At 43.4% G+C, this 25825-nt stretch overlaps 1 protein-coding gene and 1 long non-coding RNA gene across 2 annotated transcripts in view; one reads left to right on the top strand and one right to left on the bottom strand.

The window, feature by feature from the left end:
* Positions 1 to 24557, bottom strand: part of SECISBP2 (SECIS binding protein 2) — a 31765-nt gene extending 7208 nt beyond the window's left edge. Inside the window, exons 1-14 of the mRNA XM_081213620.1 lie at positions 24395 to 24557; positions 20914 to 21059; positions 18426 to 18687; positions 16977 to 17082; positions 15604 to 15839; positions 14383 to 14446; positions 13403 to 13548; positions 11873 to 12007; positions 8424 to 8525; positions 7468 to 7608; positions 7192 to 7321; positions 4685 to 4854; positions 3825 to 3966; positions 2015 to 2174 (exon numbers count right to left, since the gene is read on the bottom strand). Of these exons, the coding sequence (XP_081069746.1) occupies positions 2015 to 2174; positions 3825 to 3966; positions 4685 to 4854; positions 7192 to 7321; positions 7468 to 7608; positions 8424 to 8525; positions 11873 to 12007; positions 13403 to 13548; positions 14383 to 14446; positions 15604 to 15839; positions 16977 to 17082; positions 18426 to 18687; positions 20914 to 21059; positions 24395 to 24424 (1970 nt within the window). The 5' untranslated portion in view covers positions 24425 to 24557. The remainder of the gene's footprint in view (positions 1 to 2014; positions 2175 to 3824; positions 3967 to 4684; positions 4855 to 7191; positions 7322 to 7467; positions 7609 to 8423; positions 8526 to 11872; positions 12008 to 13402; positions 13549 to 14382; positions 14447 to 15603; positions 15840 to 16976; positions 17083 to 18425; positions 18688 to 20913; positions 21060 to 24394) is intronic.
* On the top strand, positions 1624 to 20518 carry LOC308597910. The gene is made up of 2 exons (XR_014013277.1): positions 1624 to 1793; positions 18867 to 20518. It is a non-coding gene; the product is annotated as an uncharacterized lncRNA (long non-coding RNA).
* Positions 24558 to 25825: the final 1268 nt, after the last annotated feature.

Below are 25825 nucleotides of genomic sequence, written 5' to 3'. Positions count from 1 at the left end.
TCGGTCCATACCAAGTCGAAGCGCAGATCAACCCAGTAGCTTTCAGGCTGGTGCTCCCGGAGGGTTCCAGGATGCATCCGGTGTTCCACAGGTCGGTGCTCACTCCCTACAGGACACCTCACAGGTTCCAGGAACCAGGAACAGCACCGAGTCCGTCTCAGGAGCGGTCGGAGGCGGGAAGATTGCCACAGCAGGACCCCATCAACGAAGTCACGGAGATTTTGGACTCCAGATGGGGGGAAGACGGGGTGGAATACCTCCTAGCCAGGGAGGGCACCCGGGCTAGTGCTAATAGCTGGGTGCCAGACTACGCTTTGGAGGAACCCCTGCTCAAGGACGAGTTTCATGCCCTTTTCCCACACAGACCCATGCCAGCAGGCTTCTTCGACGACTGGTTGTTCACGCCCACACTTTCCTCCAGCACGTTCCATGGCTTCGACTCGGACGGGGAGCCCGCACAGCGCACACATTCCCCAGAGGGGTCACCGGAGGGTTCGGCGTCCGACACCTCGTATTGGTGGGACGATCGGCCAGAGGAGCAGTGGCGCCGGAGGTGGCTGGAGATGCCAGGTCGAGCGACCGACGCAGAGACTGACATGGACGTGTGCGGGGAGGATCTCGGTTTCGAGCACGGCGGCACTGAAATGGAGGCGGAGCAGCTCACCGTTGACGAACGCGAGGAGGAAGACTCGGAGGTCTTCAGTTGGCGGCCAGCAACGAGGAGCGAACTGTATCCGGCATTCACTCCTGTGATGATGGAGCACCCTGCAACCACCCTTGAAAGTGGGGAGGGGGGAAGGGGGGGCTTCGAGGGGGGGATGGATGTCAGGGGTTCAGAAGCAGAGACGCAGAGAAGGGAGGAGACAGAGAGCGAGGGGGAGGAATACGAAGGAAAGATGAGTGGGGATGACGAACCGAGATCGCCGAGCTTATCCAGTGAGTCCGAGGATTCCCAGAAGGGAGCGCCAGCAGTCAGAGCAAGGGGGGAAAGCAGGGGGACACCCCAGGAAGAAGGGTCCAGAGAGGAATCAGAGAGCAGCAGTTGGAGATCGGGACCCACGTACCCAGACGGGAACAGCGGGGAGAAAGGGGACCAGATATCGGGTTCCGGAGGCTTTCAGAAGGAGGGAGGGCATGAGTCAGGAGTAGTCACGCCCACCTCGGGGAGCGACGAAACGATCAAGAGGAAGGTTGAGAGTTGGGCGCGCACGCCAAGTTCAAATGTAGCGGAAGCTGGCGCAGTAAGCAGCCCAGAGAGTGAACCAGGTCCCAAAGCCCGCCGCAAGGAGGCGGAAGGGTCAGGGGGGTCCGCGTCAGAAGAGAGTAGGAAAAAGGAGACCCCGGGGGGCAGAAGGACCCAGAGACGGAGGGAAAGGCGCAGGAGGTGGAGCAAGGCTAGGGTATTAAGCTGGTGTGCTAGAGGCGGAGACTCAGACGGGTCTTCGCCGGTCTGACCTAGAAGAAGTAGGGCTGCATATTGCAGTTTGGAAATGGAAGCTGTAATCCAATAAAGACTCTTTTAACCTGAACGCTGGCTAACGTGGTCCTATGTGAGCTGGGACTGAGTGGCAGCCCTGACAGCGTTCTTTCCCTCTCCCTCACATGGCGGCGGCAGCACCTCCTCCTGGCTTCTCCCTGCCCTGCCTAGAGGAGGAAGGAGGCTGGGCTTTGTTGGTGCCAGCAGCAGCAGCGCTCGAGCAGCCGCCATTTTAAGCAGCCCCTCTCGGGAGCCCTTTCGCACGCCACTCATCTTACCTCCGCCACAGCCAGCCTCTGCTGCTCGCAGGACACAGGTAAGCAGCCACCGGGGCTCGTGGTGCTCTTGCATCATTCTTTCCCCCCCAAATATAGTCCAGCCCCCCACAAGGTCTGAGGGACAGCGGACCGGCCCCCTGCTGGAAAAGTTTGCCGACCCCTGCATTAGGGTATCACATTCAAACTGAGAGGCACCCCACTAAGCTCAACAACAAAAATGCATGGACAGGATTGGCATGACCAACACCAGAATACTTACTCTCTAAACCTTCGGCTGTGGATTTTGGGAAGGTTGGAATTCAGCTGTGTTGGGACAGGGGAATTATTCGTGGATCCACTCAACGCTGTACATTCCAGTGACACGTCTGAACTATCTTGGGCTGCAATTGCAGGATCTGTAGGGCCTTCATCTGCGCTTTCTGAATCCAAAGGAAAGTCAAATACAAAAGCGATTATTTTTGTTGAAGAGGAACTTCAGATCACTATTAGAAACCTTAGGAGCTTGTTTCAGTTTCAGCCCAGGGTCAAGATGAAAATGGCATGAAATAAATGTGCTTAAAAAAAAGAAAAAGAAGCCCTGAACATATATGAAGGGATAACTGCAAAAAAAGACAGACAAGGCCCTGGCCTACGGCAGTTAGGCTGTTTTTACAGATATCCATTTACAGTTTAAGCAACTTTTAGATTTAGGGGGAAACAACAGCTAGACCACAAAAGAGCATGGCATGCCTTCCATATTTATGATTTGATTTGGAGTTTAAAGTAGGCAGAATGTCAGTTTTAGCAGTAAAAAATTATAATAACTACACCAACTATTCAATACTACTAGAGAGCTACTCCAATGATAAATAGGGTCACATGCACTGTTTTGACCACAGGGCTTAAAAATGCATATTAAAAACATACAAGCAAATCATTACACAATGTAGAGCAATACATGAAATAAAGGGATTGAAGCCAACTGTCTCGACAGCTATTTCTGCCAACGGCAGGCAAAATCTCCCATAGGATGTTGGAGCAAATAAACTGAACAAGGCAAAACAAAGGAAGAGATGTCAGCCTGTGACTTGGCAGACCTTTCCATTTCAAACTTCCACTTCTTCTGAAAAGGCATTTGTTCAGGAGGAAATTCAATCCCAGTCCCAAACAAGAATACTCAGTTAATCTTTTGGAGGTTTAAGGAATAAAACGGGTAGAGAACAATCCCAGGTTTGGTCTTGGTTACAGTTTGTAGTTAGTGGGAAAGCTTTGCCATGAATCTGAGGTTCAGACAACATGCTAAGCCAAACCTAGGCTCAGTACAGCAGTAAAAAGGACAGGAGAAGAGAACAGTGGGTGTGATCTCCTCTCCAGGAGTTCACGTAGTCTCACTAAATCATCGTTTGAATTACCATGTATTGCAACCAGCTCATTTTCACCTTTATTTTACATTACTGTGGCAGCTGCATCTCAGAAAACACTATCGCAACAGCTATCCGGCAATATGGGGTGTTGAATTTTTCAGCTTTCAAATTCCAAAAATGAGGGATGCTAAAAAGTTGTAACATGACTTGGGAATTCAAAAGATGTTTTGGTAAAATTAATATAATGTAGCTTTGCTAAATTATATACACATGAGAAATGTTAACGGCTACATCAGAGGCCAAGAAGTAAGTTGGCAGCTGATGTCCAAGAAGTAATCAAAGCAATACTTGATTAAACTAGTTGATTAAATTTATTATTAAAGGATGTCATTACTTTCTAATATCGTTTTATGATTAGAAGATAATGTTGTAGGCTTAGTAGGGTATGTTTTATGTGGAGAAACTATTTTTTTTATAGCATTACCTGACATTTTCATAAGATAAAATTCTTTGGTTTTCTGAGAGCAGTTTATGCACTTTTTAATCACAGATTTACCAAACTAAATGTTGTCCGGTCACAAAAACAATAGCAGATTTGAATTCCTCACACCCAAAAACCAATTTTAAAGAATGCTCACTGAAGAAATTTGCAAAAGCAGCATTTCCCTGCTTAGACACCCCCTGGACAGAAATGAAAGCGAGCAGCACCCCTGATTCAAGAGGTACCTGGTTTGGTGTCCTCAGAAAATGTCTGATTCTCAGTCATCTCAGAAGTTGCACCCTGCTGGACAGCATCACTCTCATTTGGTATCGCCGTCAGTTCCAAAAGGTGCTGCTGTTTCCGCTGTTCTCTCTCTTTCAAAATAATCTGAAAAGGAAACACTTCATTGCAATATAGTTTCCAGACAAAGTTCTTCATTTCTGAAATACTTTTTTGGCACAATGTATGTACTTTACAGCCTTTAATGTTTACTTTTCCATGGGAGGTGGGAAAAGGCTTGATTTAATTTTAAGAGTTTGGCAATTTTTAGTTATCATTCAATTTGCTTATCTGCGGCAACTGCTTTACACCACTGATAAAGCAGGCAAGTTGCTAACTGCATCTCCACTTATAGCCATTCAGGGAGCGACCTCTTTCAAAAATTAAATTGATGGGAACACTCTTAAAATATTCTCCTTTTAAAATTTTGTTCTAGTTCATATAAGCAATACATGACGGTTCTACTGGCAGACTGAAAGGTGGGTCACATGAGAGTGCTAGTGTAGAAAACATTAATATAATCACTGCAAGCTATCCTTTCAAATCACCTTTGGGCTGTTCTAGTCTTATAAGGAATGGATTAACCCCAAATTAGATCTGCTCACTTTCCTCCCACCTCTGGGATTAGATAAGATTACATAGTTTAATTAGTCCTCTCCCACAGCAACAATCTGAAAGTACTTCACACTTTTTCCAATTATTCTTTTTTAATAAAAAAGACAAAGTTATAGCCAGGCACAAACCAAAGTAAGAAATACCGGTCTGGCTAAATTCTAAAAGGCAACAGCTACACTAAACTTTGATAAAGGATTATTGCTTGTTGTACCTTTTTGAGCGACGTTGGCTTCTTCGCTTTAGGGACTTCTCTCTGCTTTCCCTTCTTAACGAGGGGGGCACTCGAGTCCAACGGGTTATGTGGGGTCTTCCCTTGGTTTAATTGCTGACTTTTTGTTACCGTCACGGGTTCCTTGGAATGCAATGGTACTGCGCTACCAACTAAAACAAAAGCAAGCCTGCTATCAGGTGACAATGGCCAAGTCTGAAATCCATACTTGACCGGAAGCAAGCACAATCAGTATCAATTGGGACTCTTCTGAACAAATATGTTTAGGATTGGAGCATAACTCGGTTTTAGCACTCAGCTCAGCACACAAGCAATACAGACACCCAGCTATACATATAAAGAATGCATTCCTTTCCTGATTCAGCACATTACAAAGTGTGCTTAGCTTCGTTAGTGTGGCTTTCAATTTCAGCAGGTCTGTACTGTGAATGCTGCATTTTTGTAAAATACAGTGGTACCTCGGGTTACATATGCTTTAGGTTACATACGCTTCAGGTTACAGACTCCGCTAACCCAGAAATAGTGCTTCAGGTTAAGAACTTTGCTTCAGGATGAGAACAGAAATCGTGCTCTGGCGGCACGGCAGCAGCAGAAGGCCCCATTAGCTAAAGTGGTGCTTCAGGTTAAAAACAGTTTCAGGTTAAGTACGGACCTCCGGAATGAATCAAGTACTTAACCCGAGGTACCACTGTACCTCATTACTTAAATCTACTATAATCTTTAAATAAAGATTCTTATTTATGTATCTGAAAAATACAGTAAAGGTAAAGGGACCCCTGACCATTAGGTCCAGTCGCGGACGACTTGGGGGGTTGCAGCGCTCATCTCACTTTATTGGCCGAGGAAGCCAGCGTACAGCTTCCGGGTCATGTGGCCAGCATGACTAAGCTGCTTCTGGCGAACCAGAGCAGCGTACGGAAACGGAAAATACAATATGGCAAATACTCCGGAAAGGTCAGTAGCAGATCATCTATTTTGCATGCAAAAGGTCCCAAATAGGGCAGCAAATGTCTGAAACTCTGGAGAATCGCGGTCAGTCAGTGTCAGCTAGCTAGAGCAATGGTCTGAGTCAGGATAACACAGCTTTTGATGTTACTGAAAGTATTCAATAGTAAACAGTCTGGTTTAGAATTCTTTCTGGACAAATGCTACTAAATTCTCTACGAATTTCTTTCACCCATGTGTTGCTCTCCTTCCAGAATGTGCTTAAGCCCAATCCTTGATATCACTTATTGCAAGCAAAGCAGTTTTGTACAGTGGTGCCTCGCAAGACGAAAAGAATCCGTTCTGTGATTCTCTTCGTCTAGCGGTTTTTTTGTCTTGTGAAGCAAGGCCATTGACGGATTAGAGAATTAGCGCTATTAGCGGCTTTTAGCGGCTTATCTGCTGATCGGATCAGCTGATAAGCGGCTTAGCGGCTTAGAAAAAGGGGGGGAGGGGGAAAAAACCGCAGGAACTCGCAAGACATTGTTGTCTTGCGAAGCAAGCCCATAGGAGATTCGTTTTGCGAAGGACCTCCAAAACGGAAAACTCTTTCGTCTAGCGAGTTTTCCATCTTGCGAGGCATTCGTCTTGCGGGGCACCACTGTAGTTGCATTGCATGGACGTAATACTTAGAGGAATCATTAAACATTAGCACTTTATCTCAGTGGAGACATCTGCTGCATTTATTCTTTCCCAAAGTGCACTTCAGATCTGTGAACAAAGTCTGACATGATTTATTGTGGACAACTTGCATGGTACATTAGAAGTGGTTACACAAACCCTTTGCTGATTTAACAGCTGTTTTATCCTCCACATGGATGCATGCCATCTTTTGACAATTTCTATACTGATAGCAATCTAATTCTGTGAATACTGAAAAATCCATAACACTTTAAGCACTATTTCCCCACCACTTTTGGAAAGCAATGGTAAAGAATTTCCATCAGCATAACTTTATGTGCTATTATACAAACTGCGATTAGCAATGGGAGCTTCTGCAGTACACTTTGTATTGTAATTGGACTTTCTTAGATTCCGGATGAGCAGAACCTTCCTTCAAAAGATAGGCTGTTACTTTGAAATGTGGACTTGGACTCCAGACTCAGGCTTTCAAAGTATAGCATGTAAAATCTGACAGTTACCTATTTATAGCCAATCATTTTGATAAGACTCTCTCCCAGCTATTGAATTACAAAAAACAACAACCTGTAGAAACTGACTATCCTTAATTTTCATAAATAAAAACCACCACCTGAGAAAAAGTAGAAGAGAAATAGTTACACTTCCACTAATCTCTCCTAGACATCAGTGTGTTCAGGAAATTGCAGTTCATCTTTTTTATTTTACTTCACAAAGCTGGCTTCTCTTTCATTCTGCCGGAACTTTTCCACTGTAGTGAATTCTTGCAATGTTTAGCCTACCTCAGGAGATAGCCATTAAAAAAAGAAAGAAAAAAAGTACTCTGAAAAAGCATCATACAATGAAAGCACTCTCCAAACTTCTACCTGAAAGCACCACAGGCTTGGACGGTTTTGATTTTTCCGAATATTGTTTTTGTTCCAAAGCAGCCAGCATCCCTCCCAAATCGAGCCGCACAGGATCCTGACTCTTCTTTCCACTGCTCTTGGGCGGTTGCTGCAGGAGAAGAAAGGGAAACACGTTTCTTCCCCCTTGGCCTTGCATTTTATCTAGTGAGTAAAATTAATGTGCACATGATTCATTCATAAATATTACTTTTGTTTTGAAGCAAGCCAACGTTAACGTGGAAAGAACAATTTTACCTGCATTTTCCTTTTTTCTGTTGGAGTGGGCGGCACTTGCTTGTGAGCTTTTCTTGCCAATGATGTGTCTGAATTGGGAGCTACCAATTCATTTTGAGGAGAACCAACGAGAGACTCAAACCCAAATTCCCTTGTTCTTCCCTTTGAAGTACAGAAATACAAGACAAATGTGTACATAAAATATTAAGAAATAAAGGGAAATCAGTACGCTAGGTTGTAAGAAAGTATATTAAATGTACGGTAATAATAAGTACATTCAAAATCACAAATGTCAACTATATTGGGAAATGATGGGAAGTCTATATATTTATTTTACTTCAGTTTGTTGTTGTTTTATTTTATTTTATGTACCATTATATGATTTTAGCTTAGCTGATATCTAAGTGGAATTAGAGAGGTCAAATTAACATTCTAAGTTAAACTAATTTAAGTATATATATAGAGAGAGTATGTATGTGTATGTGTGCAGTTAAATCTGTAATGACATTAATGAATTTCAATAAAGAATTTTTTCATTTAAAAAAAATACAAGACAAATGCTATGAACGAACAAAGAGATGTGCGCAAGCTAAACTCAGATAAATATCTCAAGGGGAAGATTTTTTGAGTTTCTTTGCTGCACAGACCCACAACTTTGACAGTAGCCAGGTTCTACAGCAGAAAACAAGCTCTAGCAGTAAGGACTTCACATTTCAAATCTCAGTGTGCTATCGAATAGCTGCAGCATCACAAACAAAATCTAAAGAAGTTGCAATATTAAAATGTGAGAACTTGTTTTGCCACCCTCACGTTTCGCGCCCCCTTGTGAGTCACACTAGGCTTTTTTTGGCCATGCCATAATCTAAAATTTGATAGAGTTGCTGAGTCCTGAAATGGCTGAAGAGTAAGGATTGCCAATAAGGGAAAACAAATGGGGAAGGTTAACTAGAAGACCAAGGTAACTGAAGGTGCCTTACGTCAATGTGCTCCTTGGTAAGTGGCGTTGAACAAAACTGCTTTTGAGTGGGCCTGTATTTTTTGTCAGTAGCAGCTGCTAGGTTTGGAAATTCTTCAACGTCCTGAGGAAATGGAAATAAAGTGTTAACTTAGGCAACATTACACACACAATTTAGATGAAAAGTGGCCTTCCCCACTTCAGCACCCGGCATAGCTGTTAACTTTTCCCTTTTCTTGCAAGGAATCCTATTCGGAATAAGGGAATTTCCCTTAAAAAAAGGGAAACGTTGACAGCTGTGGCACCCCGGACTATTTGATGTGCTAGCATTGCTATGCATCCTTCATATTCTAGATCAGTGATGGCGAAACTTTTAGAGACCCGAGTGCCCAAACTGCAACCCAAAACCCACTTATTTATCGCAAGGTGCCAACACGGCAATTTAACCTGAACACCGAGGTTTTAGTTTAGAAAAAACAACTCGCACATTAACATCTTTTGTCTTAAAAGAAAAACACAATAACAGAGCTTTCAGTGATGCAAACATTTTTTTTACTGAAAGGTAAAAGTTTGCATTTGGCATAGTAAACGTAAAGGGTAAAGGGACTCCTGACCATTAGGTCCAGTCGTGACTGACTCTGGGGTTGCGGCGCTCATCTCGCTTTATTGGCCGAGGGAGCCAGCGTACAGCTTCCGGGTCATGTGGCCAGCATGACCAAGCCACTTCTGGCGAACCAGAGCAGCGCACGGAAACGCCGTTTACCTTCCCGCCGGAGCGGTACCTATTTATCTATTTGCACTTTGACGTGCTTTCGAACTGCTAGGTTGGGAGGAGCAGGGACCGAGCAACGGGAGCTCACCCCGTCACGGGGATTCGAACCGCCAACCTTCTGATCAGCAAGTCCTAGGCTCTGTGGTTTAACCCACAGCGCCGCCCGCGTCCCTACCCTGCATTTGGCATGCTTTTGAACAATTAATGTGATTTTTGCTGTTGTACGCATGCTGATAATTTGTCTAACCTTGCTGAACTCAAGGCGACTCACTCCCGAGTAGGAACAACAGACTGGCGGGAGGCCCTGGCGCATCTAAAGTCGACACCTGTTCAGCCCCTCGCTTGCCAGGGTCACCTCGCTTGCCTCTAAATGCACCCGAGAGCAGAGCAGGAAGGTGGGTCGGGCACAACCGAGCTTGATGGTGGGGAGGCAGAACCAGCCCAGAGGCAGCTGTTAGGTTTGGTTGCAGTGGCAGATGGGCTTGGTCGGTGACTTGAGTAGTGGTGCCGCAGGCTTTGGGCAGAGCGGCAGTTTCCCAGCGTGGCCCCAAGAGTGAAAATGCTGCCCTAGCAGCACTGGGACCATGCTAGAAGTGGTCAGGAGCCTCCTGCAGAGCTGGTGTGTCAGTTTCACCCCCTAGCTACGGCCCTACTGGGGCGACGGTGCGCATGCCGACAGAGAGGGCTCTGAGTGCCCCCTCTGGCATGCGTGCCATAGGTTCGCCACCACTGTTCTAGATCTTTATTTTTTTTAAGAAATCAAACATTTTATATTGATATGCTTCTCTCTTCTCATCGATAAGGGGGGGGGGGAAGAGAAGTTGCTGGAAAACCACATACGACCCCTGAATTATTTGCGACGTGTAAAAAGAGCTGGTGTAGTATACAGTGGTACCTTGGGTTACATACACTTCAGGTTACAGACTCCGCTAACCCAGAAATAGTACCTCGGGTTAAGCACTTTGCTTCAGGATGAGAACAGAAATCGTGCTCCGGCGGTGCGGCAGCAGCAGGAGGCCCCATTAGCTAAAGTGGTGCTTCAGGTTAAGAACAGTTTCAGGTTCAGAACGGACCTCCGGAACAAATTAAGTACTTAACCCGAGGTACCACTGTAGTAGCTAATAGAGCAGGGGTAGGCAACCTAAGGCCCATGGGCCACAACCGGCCCACAGGGGTCGTTTAACCGGCCCCCAAGCTGCCCCCGAACAAAGGCGCCAGCTCAGCAAGTCCCCGCACGCTGCGCTAAACTGGGGCAGCGCGATGCGGGGACTCGCTTCTGCAATGCCTGAAATTGCGTCTGAGCATGCTCAGATGCCGGAAATTGCAGCCATGTACACGCAATCCAGCCCATAGAGGGATCTCCGCTGGAGTGAACCGGCCCAGACGGGGTAAACCTTGCCGACCCCTGTAATAGCGCAATCCTAACTGTGTCTACTTAGAAGTAAGTCCTTGTCATGCCAGTGGGGCTTAGTTCCGTTTAGTGGAGTTAGGATTGCAGCTGATATCCCCAGGATCTAAGAATAAGGAACTCCCAAACTCTGAACCTCTCCTCTGCCATGCAGTTACTAGGTGACCTTAGAGCACCTTCACACTATCAGTAATATGAATATATGAATGCTATTTTATCGTACAGGGTTATGGTAAGGAGTGCAATATGAGAATGTGAAATGCTTTGAATGTTACAAAGCAGAATATATATGCTGAGTACTCTTAATTACAATTACAATTTTTATTATTATTATTAACAACGAGCATGACCCAGCCAATGCTAAGCACTTTCAAGTCCCATTCTGTCAACTGAACAATTAAAAATGTGTACTTCCCTATCCCACTGGAAGTGAAAATGTGATAAACTCTGGCTGGGGCTTCTGATCAGTGCTAACACAAATCATTCCAGCTGTAGGATACTACATGAAATGCTTCTACAGCTTGCTAAGCTAACTGACTTGTGCAAAAATGCCACAGAGGAAGTTACTATTTCTGAAAAAACACACACCATAAAATCTGAATTCACACATTCAGATTGTAAAAACAAATCCTTGTGTGGACAAATTTACTTGTTTATCTGTCTGTGATGGGGATTGTACTGATCCAAAGAAGTTAAAATATGCTTAAGGTATATCATTCAAGACTATCAGACTTGTGAGAGGCCTTGTATCATGACACTCAGATTACAATCATGAATGCCTGTAATTTATACAAGATTATCACTATACACAGCACTGAAGGCAGTAATCAGAAAGATGACAAAAGATCCCTGCCCTGTGAATCTTACAATCTAAAAGCAGAGGAGACAGGAAAACAGCAACTTTCAACTCTTAAATCAGATCTACTAGTGTAGGGGTGGTGCTTTCCTCATGATGTTGGACCCAACTCCCCCCAGGCCCACCCATCATGGCCAATGGTAGGTAAGGGTTGGTGGGACATCAGAGAAGCAATACAGGTTTTTAAAAAATGTGATCTGGAAGTGCATTGTGCCACGTGGATTGTTAAATGCAGTACAGCCAAGGTAGACTTGTTAGACCTTATGATAATCTTTCAAAATGATTCACTGTCCTAGTTGATAGATAAAGAGAGACACTGTGTCTGAGCACCATGCACAGGTACTCCTTAATATCTGCAACTTCAAGTTGATACACAGTTTACTTAATGGCCCATACACAAAGCTTTTGATGCAACCAGAAAACCAACTTCAGTACCTCAATTCTTGGAGGTTCTTGAACTAAAGTGATTTGGCTCTGAACTTTCTCTTTCTTTTTCTTCTTCTTCTTTTTCTTCTTCTTATCTGCCATTTCTTCAGCTTCATGGTCATTAGCATTCTCTCTTGTTTCTGACTATTGCAAAATGAGTAAAACAAGACAGGATTTTGAAAAGTTACACTCAAGCTCGCACAGCAATGAAAGCTAAAGTTAAGACACTAAACTGACGGAATACAAACTCTTATCTTTTTCTCATAAGCCTCTGATCTGGAATTATAGGATATGAAAACATCCCCTGATTTATCTATCTGGCCACAAAATCTTTGTTCTGCTCCCTAAGGTTTGTTTCGTTACTGTCTGTTTCAGACTGTTCAAATCTCCACTCAGCCATGAAGCTCACTGGGTGAACTTGGCCCAGTCGCTGCCTCTTAGCCTAACCTACACCACAGGGTTGTTGTGGGGATTAAATGAAAAAGGGGAGATCCATGTGCACCATCTTGACCTCCTTGGAGGAAAAAAAAATGGGATATACAATCAATCAATCAATCAATCAATCAATCAAAAGTACCTCCAGAGGGCCAGGGGACTAATAAACTTTAGTGCAGATAGCCAAAGGCTTTTCCAAATCTCATATCCATCCATACCACAAACTAACATATAAAGTATAGTGAACACTGAAATTGTAAATAAAAATATGTCACACATATATATTTACATGCCATATTTACTGCACACAAAAACTCAACTCAGTTAACATTGTTAAGAGTAATAGAAAAGCTGAAGAGAAATCAACTAAAAGAACAGAAAACTGCCACGTGATTTGAGAAGCAAGAGATTATTAACAACAGGAGTCAGAGCAGGTTCAGTGAAGCGACAAGAATGGAATCCAGATTAAAAATTATCTAAACAGAAAGCAAATTAAGGCATCAAATAACATGTTCAAGAACATTCAAAAGGAAACCAAACACACACAAATAAGACAAGCTAGGAAAGGAGTCAAAAGAAGCTTGTTTTCCACCCGAAAGTGGGAGAAACATTATAGTAAGAAGGGTAAATGCAAGAGGAATGTGAAAAGTTTAAAAGAGGAGCTAAAAAGGAATAACAGTTGAAGCAAGAGATTTTAATTAAAAGGCTGGAAGACAATCGAGGACAGAAGAAGAACACAGAGCAAGATCATGAACTGACATACAAAGTAGAAGTCTATTGGAAATGATCAGGAAAGTGGCTAGGCACAGTGCAATGAGGAAAAAGAGAAACTCAGGTATATGTATAAGAAACTTTAGCCTCTAAGAAGTGACTGACTCAAGAGAAAGAGTGAAGTCCAATGGACATGAAGGGTGCTACAGCGAATTAAGGGTTTAAAAGAGAAAGGGAGAATTGATGTTTGTTCTTTCTGTCCCATAAGACCATTTTCTCTCAATATATTATTTTTTCAAATAAATCCACTAGGGAGTTGAGTCCGGGACTCTGGTTAGCTGCTATTCCGAAAGACAGTAACAGAACAGTGGTTTGGAAACACCATCATCCTACCTTACGATCTTTGGGAACATCATCTTCTCCTTTACTGCCAGAATTATTACCGGCAGGAACTGTAGCTGGAGTTGAAACAACTCTCTTGGGAGCTTGCGACAGCACTGTGGCCCAAGACACAGCAGGCCAAGGGGACACCTGAGAAACTGATGTTAGACAGAACAAACTATTCACGGATAGAGACAAAGACAAATCTTTAGTGGGGCTGTGCCAAATGTTCACAGGGCTTTTTCCATTACAAAAGGTGCAATTTTGAGAGATATACAAGAAACAGCAACATTCTATATTGATCTTTCAAATGTAGCTATTTGAATGATAAAATATTGGCCCTTTTGCTTTGATGTATTATGTGCTGAAATCTAAAAAAAAAATTACCGTATTTTTCACTCTATAAGATGCACCAGACCACAAGACGCACCTAGTTTTGGGAGGAGGAAAACAAGAAAAAAAATATTCAGAATCTCAGAAGCCAGAACAGCAAAAGGGATCGCTGCGCAGTGAAAGCAGCAATCCCTCTTGCTGTTCTGGCTTCTGGGATAGCTGCGCAGCCTGCATTCGCCCCATAAGACGCACACACACATTTCCCCTTACTTTTTAGGAGGGAAAAAGTGAGTCTTATAGAGCAAAAAATACGGTACCTCGGTCAAAGATTTGTATGACACGCTTCAAACAAATGTTTAAACAATTACTTCAAAACAGCCCAGACACTCTCTAACCTCCAAAGGATTTTCTTCAGCCAGAATAACAGGGTTGTTGCCAACTAAGTCCTACTCAGAGTAGACCCACTGAAATTCATGGGTGTGACCGACATAGGTGCATTAATTTTAGTGGATCTTCTTAGAACTTAGCTGGATACATGCCAATACCTTTTCTCTACCCTTTCAAAGCATGTTTAGGCTGAAGTTTGGACTTTAGACCTTAAGTGAACAGAATGCTATATCAACAGTAAAGAAATATTTATTACTAGAGAAAGCCCTTACCTCCAGGATCAGATGAAGAACTTAACGGTCTTGCTGGGAAATGCTTTTTCAGAGTTGTTTCTCCCTAAAGTGAATATTTCAGTCTTTAGCACAAAAGCAAGGCAGCAACCTGCTCTGTCTCTCTATCTAATCCATGCAGCAGTCAAAAGATCAAAACTTGTATTCAACTTCCTGGAACTGAGCTCACAATTGAATTCTTTACCTTGGCTCCTAAATTTACAAGTATCAATAAAAGATATAAAAAGTTCTTCCAGTGGAGGTGCGAAAACCTTTGTTTTCTTCAAGTAATTTACCAAAGATGAAACTCATCTTTAAAATTGTGACATATTTCATCTTCAGAAAAAAAATTCAAATAAGATATTGGGGAGGGGGAGAGAGAAATGGAACTACCTTATTTGTTTATTGGTTATTATATTTCACCAAGTCAATAAAAATTGCCTTGAAGGAAAGACGTAGCCTGGCTTTATCCATATGTTGCTGAACTTTTGTTTTACAAGGGGCTGATTCCCATGGCCATCATCTTGCACTTATACACACTAGAATTCATGCTTGATCAATAGGTTCTGGGCTTCCCAAACAACATGTACTCGGCAAGGATGATTTTTAACATTTGCTAAGTGCCTCCTGGCAGAGGGAATATAAAGCACACTGGATTCATGCACAAGATGTACTGATCTCACCATGAGGGAACTACAGAAATTACTGCAGGGAGAAATAGCACCATGAGTCACCACTTGCAGGAATTATTCTAGAAACAGGTACAAAATCTAAAGATTAAAAAAAGAAAGAAAATGAAGTACCTTTATGCCCAAGGAGGTCTAACCTTGCCTACCTCTCTCTGTAGCCCAAAATGATTTCTTGTTCTATTGTTCCTTCCTTGGGTATAAAAGTCACCAAAACAATAATATTCTTGATGACCTTTTGGAAGATTATCTGTTAATGCTATAGGGGAGAAATGATCTTCAGAATGATATAGGATTGCCTTTTTAAGAAAAGGAGAACAAGGACTTACAAAACTAATAGGACAAATAGCCTTTAGGAAAATCTGACTAACTGGTGAAGAATTCAGTTCTAAAGCTAGTCTAACATGTAACAGGATGTGATAATACTGAAAAGAAAATGTGTCTATTTACTCTTGCATATTTCCCACAATTTTTAAACATGCATACATTGTTCATTAACACATTATCATTCAGCATCTAAGCCTATGAAATTGCTAACCTCTTTGGTTATCAGAGCTGAAACGGCTGGTTTTCCTGGAGGTTTCGGAGGCAGCTTATCTCCTTCAGCCGAGCCCAATGGCCCCCATGCACATTTTTTTATATTCAACAGATCACTACTTCCCAAGCCTTGCAATTTTGGAAAATCTGAGAGGGTAATTTCAAATGCAGGTTCCGGAAGACACTCAGCTGCTGGAATTTGCTTGAACTTCCCATTTGCTGCTTTAATGGGCCTGTCTAATATTAATAATAATAAAAAAGAGTTTATATGCAAAGTAACGTATTTATCCACAATATGTAAATAGTTTATTGCTTTTAGTAATCATTACACATCATACAATGCTTTTTAGCAAAAAAATATTTATTAACTCTCTCATTCATACTTGGATCCTGCTTCACATCCCAATGAGAGCACAAAACAGCTAACAATATTGCACAAGCATAAAATAATGAAGTTAACAACATCTTAACCACATATAATCAGTAGGTGCTGATCAATAAAAACAAACTGGGTAAAAATGATACTCAGCCGGGGAGGCTAGCTACAAAACTAGGAAAAGTCTTGCACTTTAATCCAGTACAAGTTTTAGAAATATGCCATTTTCGGCCTGAATTTGGCCTCCCGAGAGAGGTTTCTCTTGCCCACTCTCCTACAAAGACCTTTCTTTTACATAAGGCCTTTGCCTTAAAACATTCAACCAATATGTCAATGAACTTTTTCCTGTTGCAATAGCTCAAGGACCTTCCAACTCTCTCCTCTTCTTGCACGGTCCCTAAACCTGTTCTGGGTGCCCCCCCCAAAAAAAAAACCATTCTGGAGCAGATGAGGGGGCTGAGCAGCGAGAGGATAGCGGGGAGAATGCAAATGGAAATAACTGTCCTAATGGAACGAGTGTACTGGGTGCCAAATAAAATTACTCCCAGGCATACATCCACACTGTATGTAATTGAGTTTCGTTGATTGTATTATTGAGGCTGCTAGCTATCTTCAAGAAAGGTAGCTTTAAAAAAAAAAATTGTTGCGAGACACAAAGCAAATCCTTTTAATTGCTAAAGGGTATGCAATATTTTGGCGCTGTGGGTTAAACCACAGAGCCTAGGACTTGCTGATCAGAAGGACGGCGGTTCAAATCCCCTCGACAGGATGAGCTCCCGTTGCTCGGTCCCTGCTCCTGCCAACCTAGCAGTTCGAAAGTGCAGTATTATCATGTGCAAAGTGCAAGTAGATAAATAGGTACCGCTCCGGCGGGAAGTTAAATGGCGTTTCCGTGTACTACTCTGGTTCGTCAGAGGCGGCTTAGTCATGCTGGCCCCATGACCCAGAAACTTCTACTCACACCAATGTACAAAATACTGCAATTGTTACGGTAGTACCTGATTTAATAGGATTTCTTCCATGCAGAGCTGTGTAAGATGAACTCTCTGTGGATCCATCAGGTCTCTTACCCTCCCATTTGGATTCATGGTCTTTCGATCGCCTCTGTACAAAATAATAACACTACCTTTCAATCTTTTTTTAAAAGGGCTTAATTTTTCATCTCTATATCTATATTCCAAACAAAATTTTAGAAATCCTTCCAGTAGCACCTTAGAGACCAATAAGTTTGTTATTGGTATGAGCTTTCGTGTGCATGCACAAGAAGTGTGCATGCACATGAAAGCTCATACAAATAACAAACTTACTTGGTCTCTAAGGTGCTACTAGAAGGAATTTTTTATTTTGTTTTGACTATGGCAGACCAACACGGCTACCTACTTGTAACTAGATCTATATTCCAATTTACATCAGAGCAGAACTTCAGTACACAAACACTAAAAAGTAGTACATAATGGTATCTGTTGCAAAAGGATTTTTTTTTATCTGTACAATTTTTTGTGTGCAATTTTCAAAGTCCAGATACAAATAATGTTAAAGTTGTCACTAGAGATGCATTAAACAACCATGGAAGCATTGGTAGGAGCTTCTCTTAGCTATTATCCAATTTCCTGATAAATTCAGGGTTTCGGCTAACTTTGTCTAGTTCCTCTAGGCATGTGGTCCTAGCTTATGTATATCTTTCAGAAACGCCCCCCCCCCAAAAAAAACCCCACTCCCAATCCATCTGTTGTGCCATGGAGAAGTGCAGATCATTCAAAGCAGAAAGGGTGTCCTCATAAATTGCTGGTCCACTTTTCATTTCCAGTGCAGTTTTCTCCAAAATGCACACTAGGAACGTATCTGATTATGACAGCCAATTCTTGCTTCAGCTGCTGAGCATTTTATAAAACTCACGTTTCTCACGAACTGTTGAGTAGCAGAGGGAAAACTCAGGCCTGCTACTTCAACAGGGCTATGTTTCTGCGGCAGGGTATTTGCTAGACTAATGAAAGATGTCCAGGTTGCTCCCTGCCTTGGATAAGGTTTCATTTGTGCCCAGGCAGACTGTTCCACTAGAATCTGCAGAGCTGCTCATGTTGCACACAAACCTGGGCTATGAAGATTTCACTGAATTTTAATAGCTAACAATTTGTTTCAGCTTCATAATACTAGCCAGTATCCTGTAGAGACCGCAACCGCTGTTTGGTAGAGTCAACCCACCCACTCCCCATACAAAGAGAATCAGAAGCTAGTTATGATCAGTGCACAATCACTGAATATCCCACACAGATCCCTAGTAACCATAGGCACTGGCAGGGACCAATGAAAGCTGAAAGACCCAATGTGTGGGGGTGGGGAAATGCTGGGGGGGGCGGTGTACTCCACCTCTTTGAAAATGCATCCAGTTACTGATGCAAGCTGTAGCAAGACAGAAAGGCGTTATCTACTAGGCTGTCTTTACTTACCTGGCAAAAAGCTGCCGCCTCTTTTCGGATATGAGGAGTCTGTTTGCCAGAGTCTCTGTCCTGTTTCGAAGAGCTGTAAAGCTTAGGGCTGTTGTTCGGACACTGAAAGTTGGTAACTGCATATACATTTGGTGCAGCATTAACTGAATAAGGAGAACTGGTATACTCCCCAAGCGAACCACATCCCATAAGGCTCTGAGATCGATATTGAGAATGAGAGGTGGCTGTATCCCAGGGCGCATCTTGAGTATGCGTCTGTTGTCTAAATTAAATAAACATATTATTATATTTTTAGTGGGACACATGACAAACATGACACGGTTTGCAAGGAAAAATATAATGAAAATGAATGCTTAGGCTATAACAGAATTCATCATATGATTACAAAACAAATTCTATTTAAGCCATAAGCATAATAACCCATTTATTTTACTAACACAGGAACCCCAAATCTGCCTTGGAGGGGGTGAAAATCTCCCTCTGCTCAGCTCTGACAGCTTCCCCACCACCCTTGGAGGTAGGGAAAGGAAGTCCTGCCATCAAGGAACTTCATGCAGCCACCCGAGAGCTGGGTAGAAGCTGGCGGCGATCAGCAGAAACCCACGAAATAGGGGTGGGGAGGGTGAGGAGAGTGGTGCCCGGGGGCCAGCCCTGCTGCCCATCATATGATGGCAATAGGCGTGCTCCAGGTTTCTTCACTGTGCCAGCCTGGGAGCTGGTACAGGGAAGTGGCAATATTTTCTTTCCCACTTTCTGCGCTGACTGGTGCTACTGCAGTCACAGCCAACCAGGCGTTTGGATTGCAGCCCAAGCAACCCTTTGAGAAACAGTAAGAATAAAATGGTAGTGTTCAAAATATGTGGTGTAAGGCTGATCTGTTAAAATCAGAGGGGCACGCATCAAATTTAGGGTATGGAACGTCTTCCCTAAGCTGCAAGCAATAATATAATGAAAAGGTGTACATTATATTCAAAAGGTGATATCCTATTGCTGATCTTAGTGATGTTGTGCCAGTAAAAAAGTAAAGGGACCCCTGACCGTTAGGTCCAGTCGTGGCCAACTCTGGGGTTGTGGTGCTCATCTTGCTTTATTGGCCAAGAGAGCCAGCGTACAGCTTCCGGGTCATGTGGCCAGCATGACTAAGCCACTTCTGGCGAACCAGAGCAGCGCACGGAAACACCGTTTACCTTCCCGCCGGAGCGGTACCTATTTATCTACTTGCACAGCGTGCTTTCGAACTGCTAGGTTGGCAGGAGCCAACTAATTACAGAATAGCTAGAAAGAAATTCTTTTGCAGATTCTCCTTCTCCCAAGAAGTCTCCAGTGCCCTTCAAAAATATGTCCTGGGAGTGGGTCGGGGAACTGTTCCCCTTTCACAATAATTAACTTTTAAAAGAGCATGGTTTTGCCTATGGTGATTAAATGGTAGACTATATTTTTTTAATGGAATTTTTTTTAGAAATCCCCAAGAAGCTCCATTGCTTCCAATGAAAGTCAATTAGCGCCCCACCATCCCAGGTACTTGAAGCTATATCTTAATCACACACAATTTAGAGCACCATGTTGCAAAAGAGCACACTGCAATCTGAGCCTTTAGATCTTGCTTTAGGTAAATGTCATAGAAAAGCATGGTAGCCATGACTACTGTAGAACTTATGATACACCTCCCAGGTATGCAAGCCTTAGGGGCTGGGACTTCTATCACACAGACAAATAACCCCATTTATAAGGTAACATGATTCTACACCCCACCAAAGAACATGGTATTATTACTACCCAATACACTATGTTTTGGGGTCAGTTCTTGGGGAAAGTACTGCAATTGATTTAATTTGTTCAAATAAGTCAACCCCCTACACATCCTTAGTAGCCATTCGACCAGGCTTCCTCAACCTTGGCCCTCCAGATGTTTTTGGACTACAACTCCCATGATCCCTAGCTAGAAGGACCAGTGGTCAGGGATGATGGGAATTGTAGTCTCAAAACATCTGGAGGGCTGAGGTTGAGGAAGCCTGCATTAGACATAAAATTATTCTTTCTTACAGGAGAAAAAAAAACTGAGCAATTGCTGCTTAGTTGTAGTTATTTAAATATATGATTGCTAATATGCGGATTTTAGATTACTGAAAAAAGGTGCCAGAACAAACCCCCAATATGTATACCCAAAACAATAAGGACAGTTTAAAACTGTGCAGGTACCACCTTCCCACAAAGCAGCAAAGAGAGATGGCTTTGAGAGCAAAATCCCAGTTACAGTAATTCCACATGTAATAAAACAAATGTTTAGGGATCAAAAGCCCAAAGTCACCATCGTCTTTGAAATGTGTCCTGTGAGAGGTGGGTTCAATGTTGTGGCCTAAAACATTGAATGAGCTTACCCAATTAATGACCAAAATGCACTTAACTTGCCAAACAGCTAAGGCATCTAAATTAAAGACTTAGGTACGTTAACAGTCCCCCAAGAAATGAGACGTAGAAGGGTACATACTTATCCACTGGTGGCTCTTGAACATATGGGTAGCATGTACCATAGTATGTAGGAAAGACACATGCTTCTGAGGGTTCTGACCATGCCACTGTTACTGCCGCATATTTGGGGACAAACGGTTTGACCTCTGCTGATAACTTGATGCCCTGAGAAACAAAATGGGTTTTGGCTACATGCACTTGGAGATTAACCAAAATAAGTGAAAAGCCCCATCTATGTGAACCAAACTGTCACGCAAGAAGGAGAAGCTGGTGCCTTGTTCTTCTGCTCAACCAAAACGAGTAGGGAAAAATTAAATCTGTAACAGAACACTGAAAAATGCACCAAGAATTTTAGTGCTTAAGCAAACTGCTGCTTCAGAACAGAAGTTTCATTTTACTTTTTAATGTAAAAACTCTGAGAGTATCTGGCTGCAGCACATGCAACATCTCAACTTTGCATTTATAAGGGGGGTGGGAACTAATCTCTGCAGCTGCAGAAAATACACTATAGGCAGGCAATACAGACGCAATGCTGGTTTAGCTATTAAGAATGATTAGGAGACTAGAAGCAGGCTTCAGGCTCATGCGCACCCTCCTGGCCCCAACTTCTCCCCTCTCATGCAAGAATTTCTCTCTTAGACACACACACATGCCTTTACCCAGGTTCAGCTTCTTGGTGTGACATAATGCTAAAGTTGGGGAAAGGGAAGTACAGAGAAGTATGAAAAAGAAGAAGAAGAGCCTGCTTCCCACTCCCAATACCATCACCCTAATTAATGACCAACTAGCATTACATCTGCACTGGCCCTACAAGAATCTAAGAGAAAACAAAGCATTCAGCTGTTCACTGAACACCCTCTGGTGGTTGTACTTGCATTTGAAACAGAGGGACAACTGGACACCAAGGGTAGTATTAAATGCTAGACCTACTCAAGAGTGGGCCCACTGAAGCCAATGGCCATTACTAACTTGGGCTCTTGAATTTCAACGGGTCTACTTTGAGTAGGACTTAGTTGAAAACAAGCCTAGAGGTTTAGTCCATAATATGAATAGTTGTGTTCTGCAGCTCATTAAAAAGATGGTTGACCAGAATTTTGGCAAACGTACCCTAATATATTAGAAGAGAAATAGAAACCGTGTACATATTGTTGCACAAATGCCGAGTTTGCTGGATACCTTATTATATTTGCCTGACCTATTTGTATTATTACATCAGGAACGAGTGTTCAGATTCTACGGCAAAAAATACGTTAGAATCACAGATTTAAAAAACTTTGTAAAGCAGCACCTGCTCACCACACCCAATATAAATACCACCCATATATAGGGTGAACTTGTGGCTTCCCAATGTTGCTAGACTCCAGCTGGCATCATCCCCAAACAATGGGCATGGTGGTTGGGACTGCTGGATCCTAAAGTCCAACAACCTCTGGCAGCCACAGGTTTCCCACTATTACCATTAGGGAAATGCTATGGTTTTAATTATACAGAATTTAGGTTTATATAATGGCTAAAATATCGAAAGCTACTTCATACAGAGTCAAGATTATTGGTCCATCCAGCTCAATATTGTCTACACACTGCCAGGAGGCAGCTGTTTCAGGCAATAGTTCCAAGCCTTACCTGGAAATAACAGCTATTGAATCAGGGATTTTCTGCATGCAATATAAGTGTTCTACTACTCGCCTTCCTTACTATGGACAGAGATATGGAATGGCCCCAATCCAGCTGTTCCCCAGCAAAGTGAAACTAAATTAGTCAAGATTAAGCTTTCACACTTGATTTCAAAGCAAAACTGCAAATTGTTTGTTTGTTTGTTTCTATCTATCTATCGCATCATTTAAATAGGTAAAAACAGGACACTTCTACTCCAGGCTGAGTGAAAACCTTTGATTAACTGAATTCAGAAAAGGAAAATATTTGAAGCTATTCTGCAAAGCACAAATGGTCAAGAGTTATGCTGGAGTGTATGCACAACCTATCAAATTCCATGTGAAGAACAAGATTTTACTACTTCTCCCCATGGGAACATTCATCTCTAGCAAAGCAAAAATAATGTGTAATCCTTGAAGCTACTAGGCATAATCAGACACGAAATTTGTAACAAAATCCTAGCTATCAAAATGGGTAATTGCTTCTAAAAACTTAGGCCATGCTGCAATAAAGCAGTAAGCATTTGGACAAAATTACACATTACATGCAAACAAATAATAGTAACCATCTATTTTTGCTTAGCTTGCAAAGCCTAGGGTAGTGTAGAGGAGTGAAAAGAGCAACTGTGGGAGGTGTTTCTCTTGCTACCATTTTTCTGCTCCACAGCATTTATTCTCTTTCGGTGTTTGTAAACTATATCTGCACTGAAAGGAAAGCACTAGCACCCAAAACTGTCATACCTCTGGAATTTTATTCCTGGGAAAGAGGCAATTCCTGGGAAAGAGGCAATTCTGAAGGAAGCAAAAGCTGCTTCCCAAACCAGAGCCTTATGACTGACGAAGTCTTGACCAAGTTGGTTTAGTTCAAATCTATTTGGCCAAACGGTAATGTTGGGTTTCTGCTACCATATCAAGAAAGGTGATCTGTTTTTGTATACGTATTTTATGTGCACAAAGTGCTACAATAGTTTATATTGTGTTCTTCAGAAGAAGGGTGGTATAAAAATTAAATATAAAACAGATAAAATAAAATAATAATAAGTTGATGACTAGGACACACGACGCAGCCAGTATTCTTAAAACAAGCTGCTGCCATTCCTCTCCCCTGTCAGAGGTCTTGCCTGCAAAGACGACAACAGTTCAGGAGGTGAAACTTGTATTTTGCGCGTTTGGTTAAAAAAATTCAACATGTGCTCCTTTCCCTATCGCACAGCCACTAAAAGCAAAGCAGTGGTGTCCTGAAAAGAGATTGGTGGTGGCAAGCAGAAGACATTGAAGGGGGGGGGGGCAGAGAGGCAAGGCTTAAAACCCGGGGGGGGGGAGCAGTCCTTTAAAAAAATTCTGGCTAATATACTCAATATTGCACTTCTTCCACGCCAAAAAAAAAAAGAGGAAAAGGTTTGCAGTGCCTTCTCCCGATGACAACACAAGAAGACATGCTATATCAAACTTATTATTATTATTTTCTGAGCACCACTTGAGAGGGGAGGCTTGTTTTTTGCTCTCTGGTGTTGCTGTCCCTCATTTTCCTTTCTGCAGAGAGAAACAGACTTTCTTCGGGGTGATTGGGATTTTTTTTTTTAAAAAAGGGCATCCCTCCCCCCCTTTTTTTGTTTGTTTGTTCAAGCCTCCTGCCAGGACCTGAGCCATAGACACACACGTTAAGCGAGAGCAGGTTCAGCGGAGCCACCAGAACGGAGAGCGCCTTTGCCTTTCCCCTTCCAGGACCTCTCCGGCCGCCGTTTACATAACAACCAGCCGCGGCGCGCGGGGAGGCTGGAGGGAGCCGCTCTTTCGCCTTCCGTTCCCCACAGACCCGGCCTCGCCGCCGCCGCTTCCCCGCCTTACCTCGCTGCCCGCTTCCCTCTCTGAAGACATGGCGCGGGTGGGGGGGGGGCGACAAAAGGTCAACGCCCCACCAACGGCGGCTTCCACCCTTCCCTTCTACCACCGGCCCGGCGGCGCGCACTAAAGACGCGGCGGGCGCGCGACTCGAGGGTTAAACCCCAGAGGCCACGGCCAATCAGCAGCCGCGCCCCGGCTTGCGTCACCGCCGCCATGACACCAGGGGCAACAGGGAAAGGCCTGCTTAGCGTCTCCTAATGCGGATGATGGGCAGCCAGTTTTTCCACGCTGCTTGGCATGATTGTTTATATACGAATAACGGAGAGCAAGAAAGGGAAGTGGTTTCAGCATATGGCATGATCTGGGTTGTATCAATACACCTTATCAATATTATTGTGAAGGGAGAGGGAAGGGTTGCTTTCTATATTTTATACCTAAGAAGGATCTTCATATATACCTAAGAAGGATCTTCATATTCTCTGTAAGTTAATTTCTGAGCTAAGGGCCCCTCAAGGAATGCAAGATAAGACAGAGACTGTAAGCTAGAAATAGCCTCGCCTTAGGAATGCAAGATAAAAAAAAGACACAGACGGGAGGAGACGAGGGGATGCAGGACGCTTAGAAAGAACAATAGGGAGGGCTGTTTTAGAAGGCTATAGACATGCTAAAAATAAGTTGAAAACTTTTTCGGGAGGGCGTGGGGAGGAGGGAGAGAGCCCACTCAAGGTATAAGAAAATCTGCAGAGGGGTATTTTCGGGGCAGTCAGTTTTTCCAGAATTTATTCTGCTGGCTGTCTCCTGTGCACAGAGAATAAAACTGCTTTCCTCCAAAGAAGGATCTTTCCTGGAGTTTTCTTTTACTCTCTCTCTGGATCTGGGGACGCGGGCCAACGATTCCCTGGCATGGACTAGGCTCAGCCTACATCTTGGTTCCCTGACCGGGAATCTGCCCCACCTCAGAGGGCTGGAGAGAGCCAGGCTCAACCTGGTGGACAGCTCGGATCGGTGATTGCAGGCTCCACGCGCGCACCCTACCAATTTGTGGGGGGAACCAGCCACACCGCTCCAGAGCAAGGACCCAGGTCGAGGGAGGAAAGAGGACTGGCCAGGGAAGGGACTCTGCAGCAGAAACACGGTAAGCCCAAGGGAAAGGGCTGGGCATGGGGCCCAAGGGGAAAAAAAAGGGCGTGGCAGTGGTGTGCCACCAGGTGGGCATGGGGCCCAAGGGAAAAAAGGGAGGCCTGATCAGCCTCACCTGGTTATGCAGTAGTGTGCAGCCAGGAAGGGAAAAAAGGGCGTGGCAGTGGTGTGCCACCAACAAGGTTTTTTTGTTTTTTTGTTTTTGTTTTTTTTGTTTTGTTTTTTGGTAAAAAGAAAAAGCAGCAAAGGGTGCTGCTAGGGCCCCGGTCGAAGTCTAAGCGCTGCCGGTTATGG

The sequence above is a fragment of the Podarcis bocagei genome, assembly GCF_964188305.1.
Source record: "Podarcis bocagei genome assembly, chromosome: 11".
Classification (NCBI taxonomy): Eukaryota; Metazoa; Chordata; class Lepidosauria; order Squamata; family Lacertidae; genus Podarcis; species Podarcis bocagei.
This window is presented reverse-complemented; position numbering and strand designations above follow the sequence as displayed.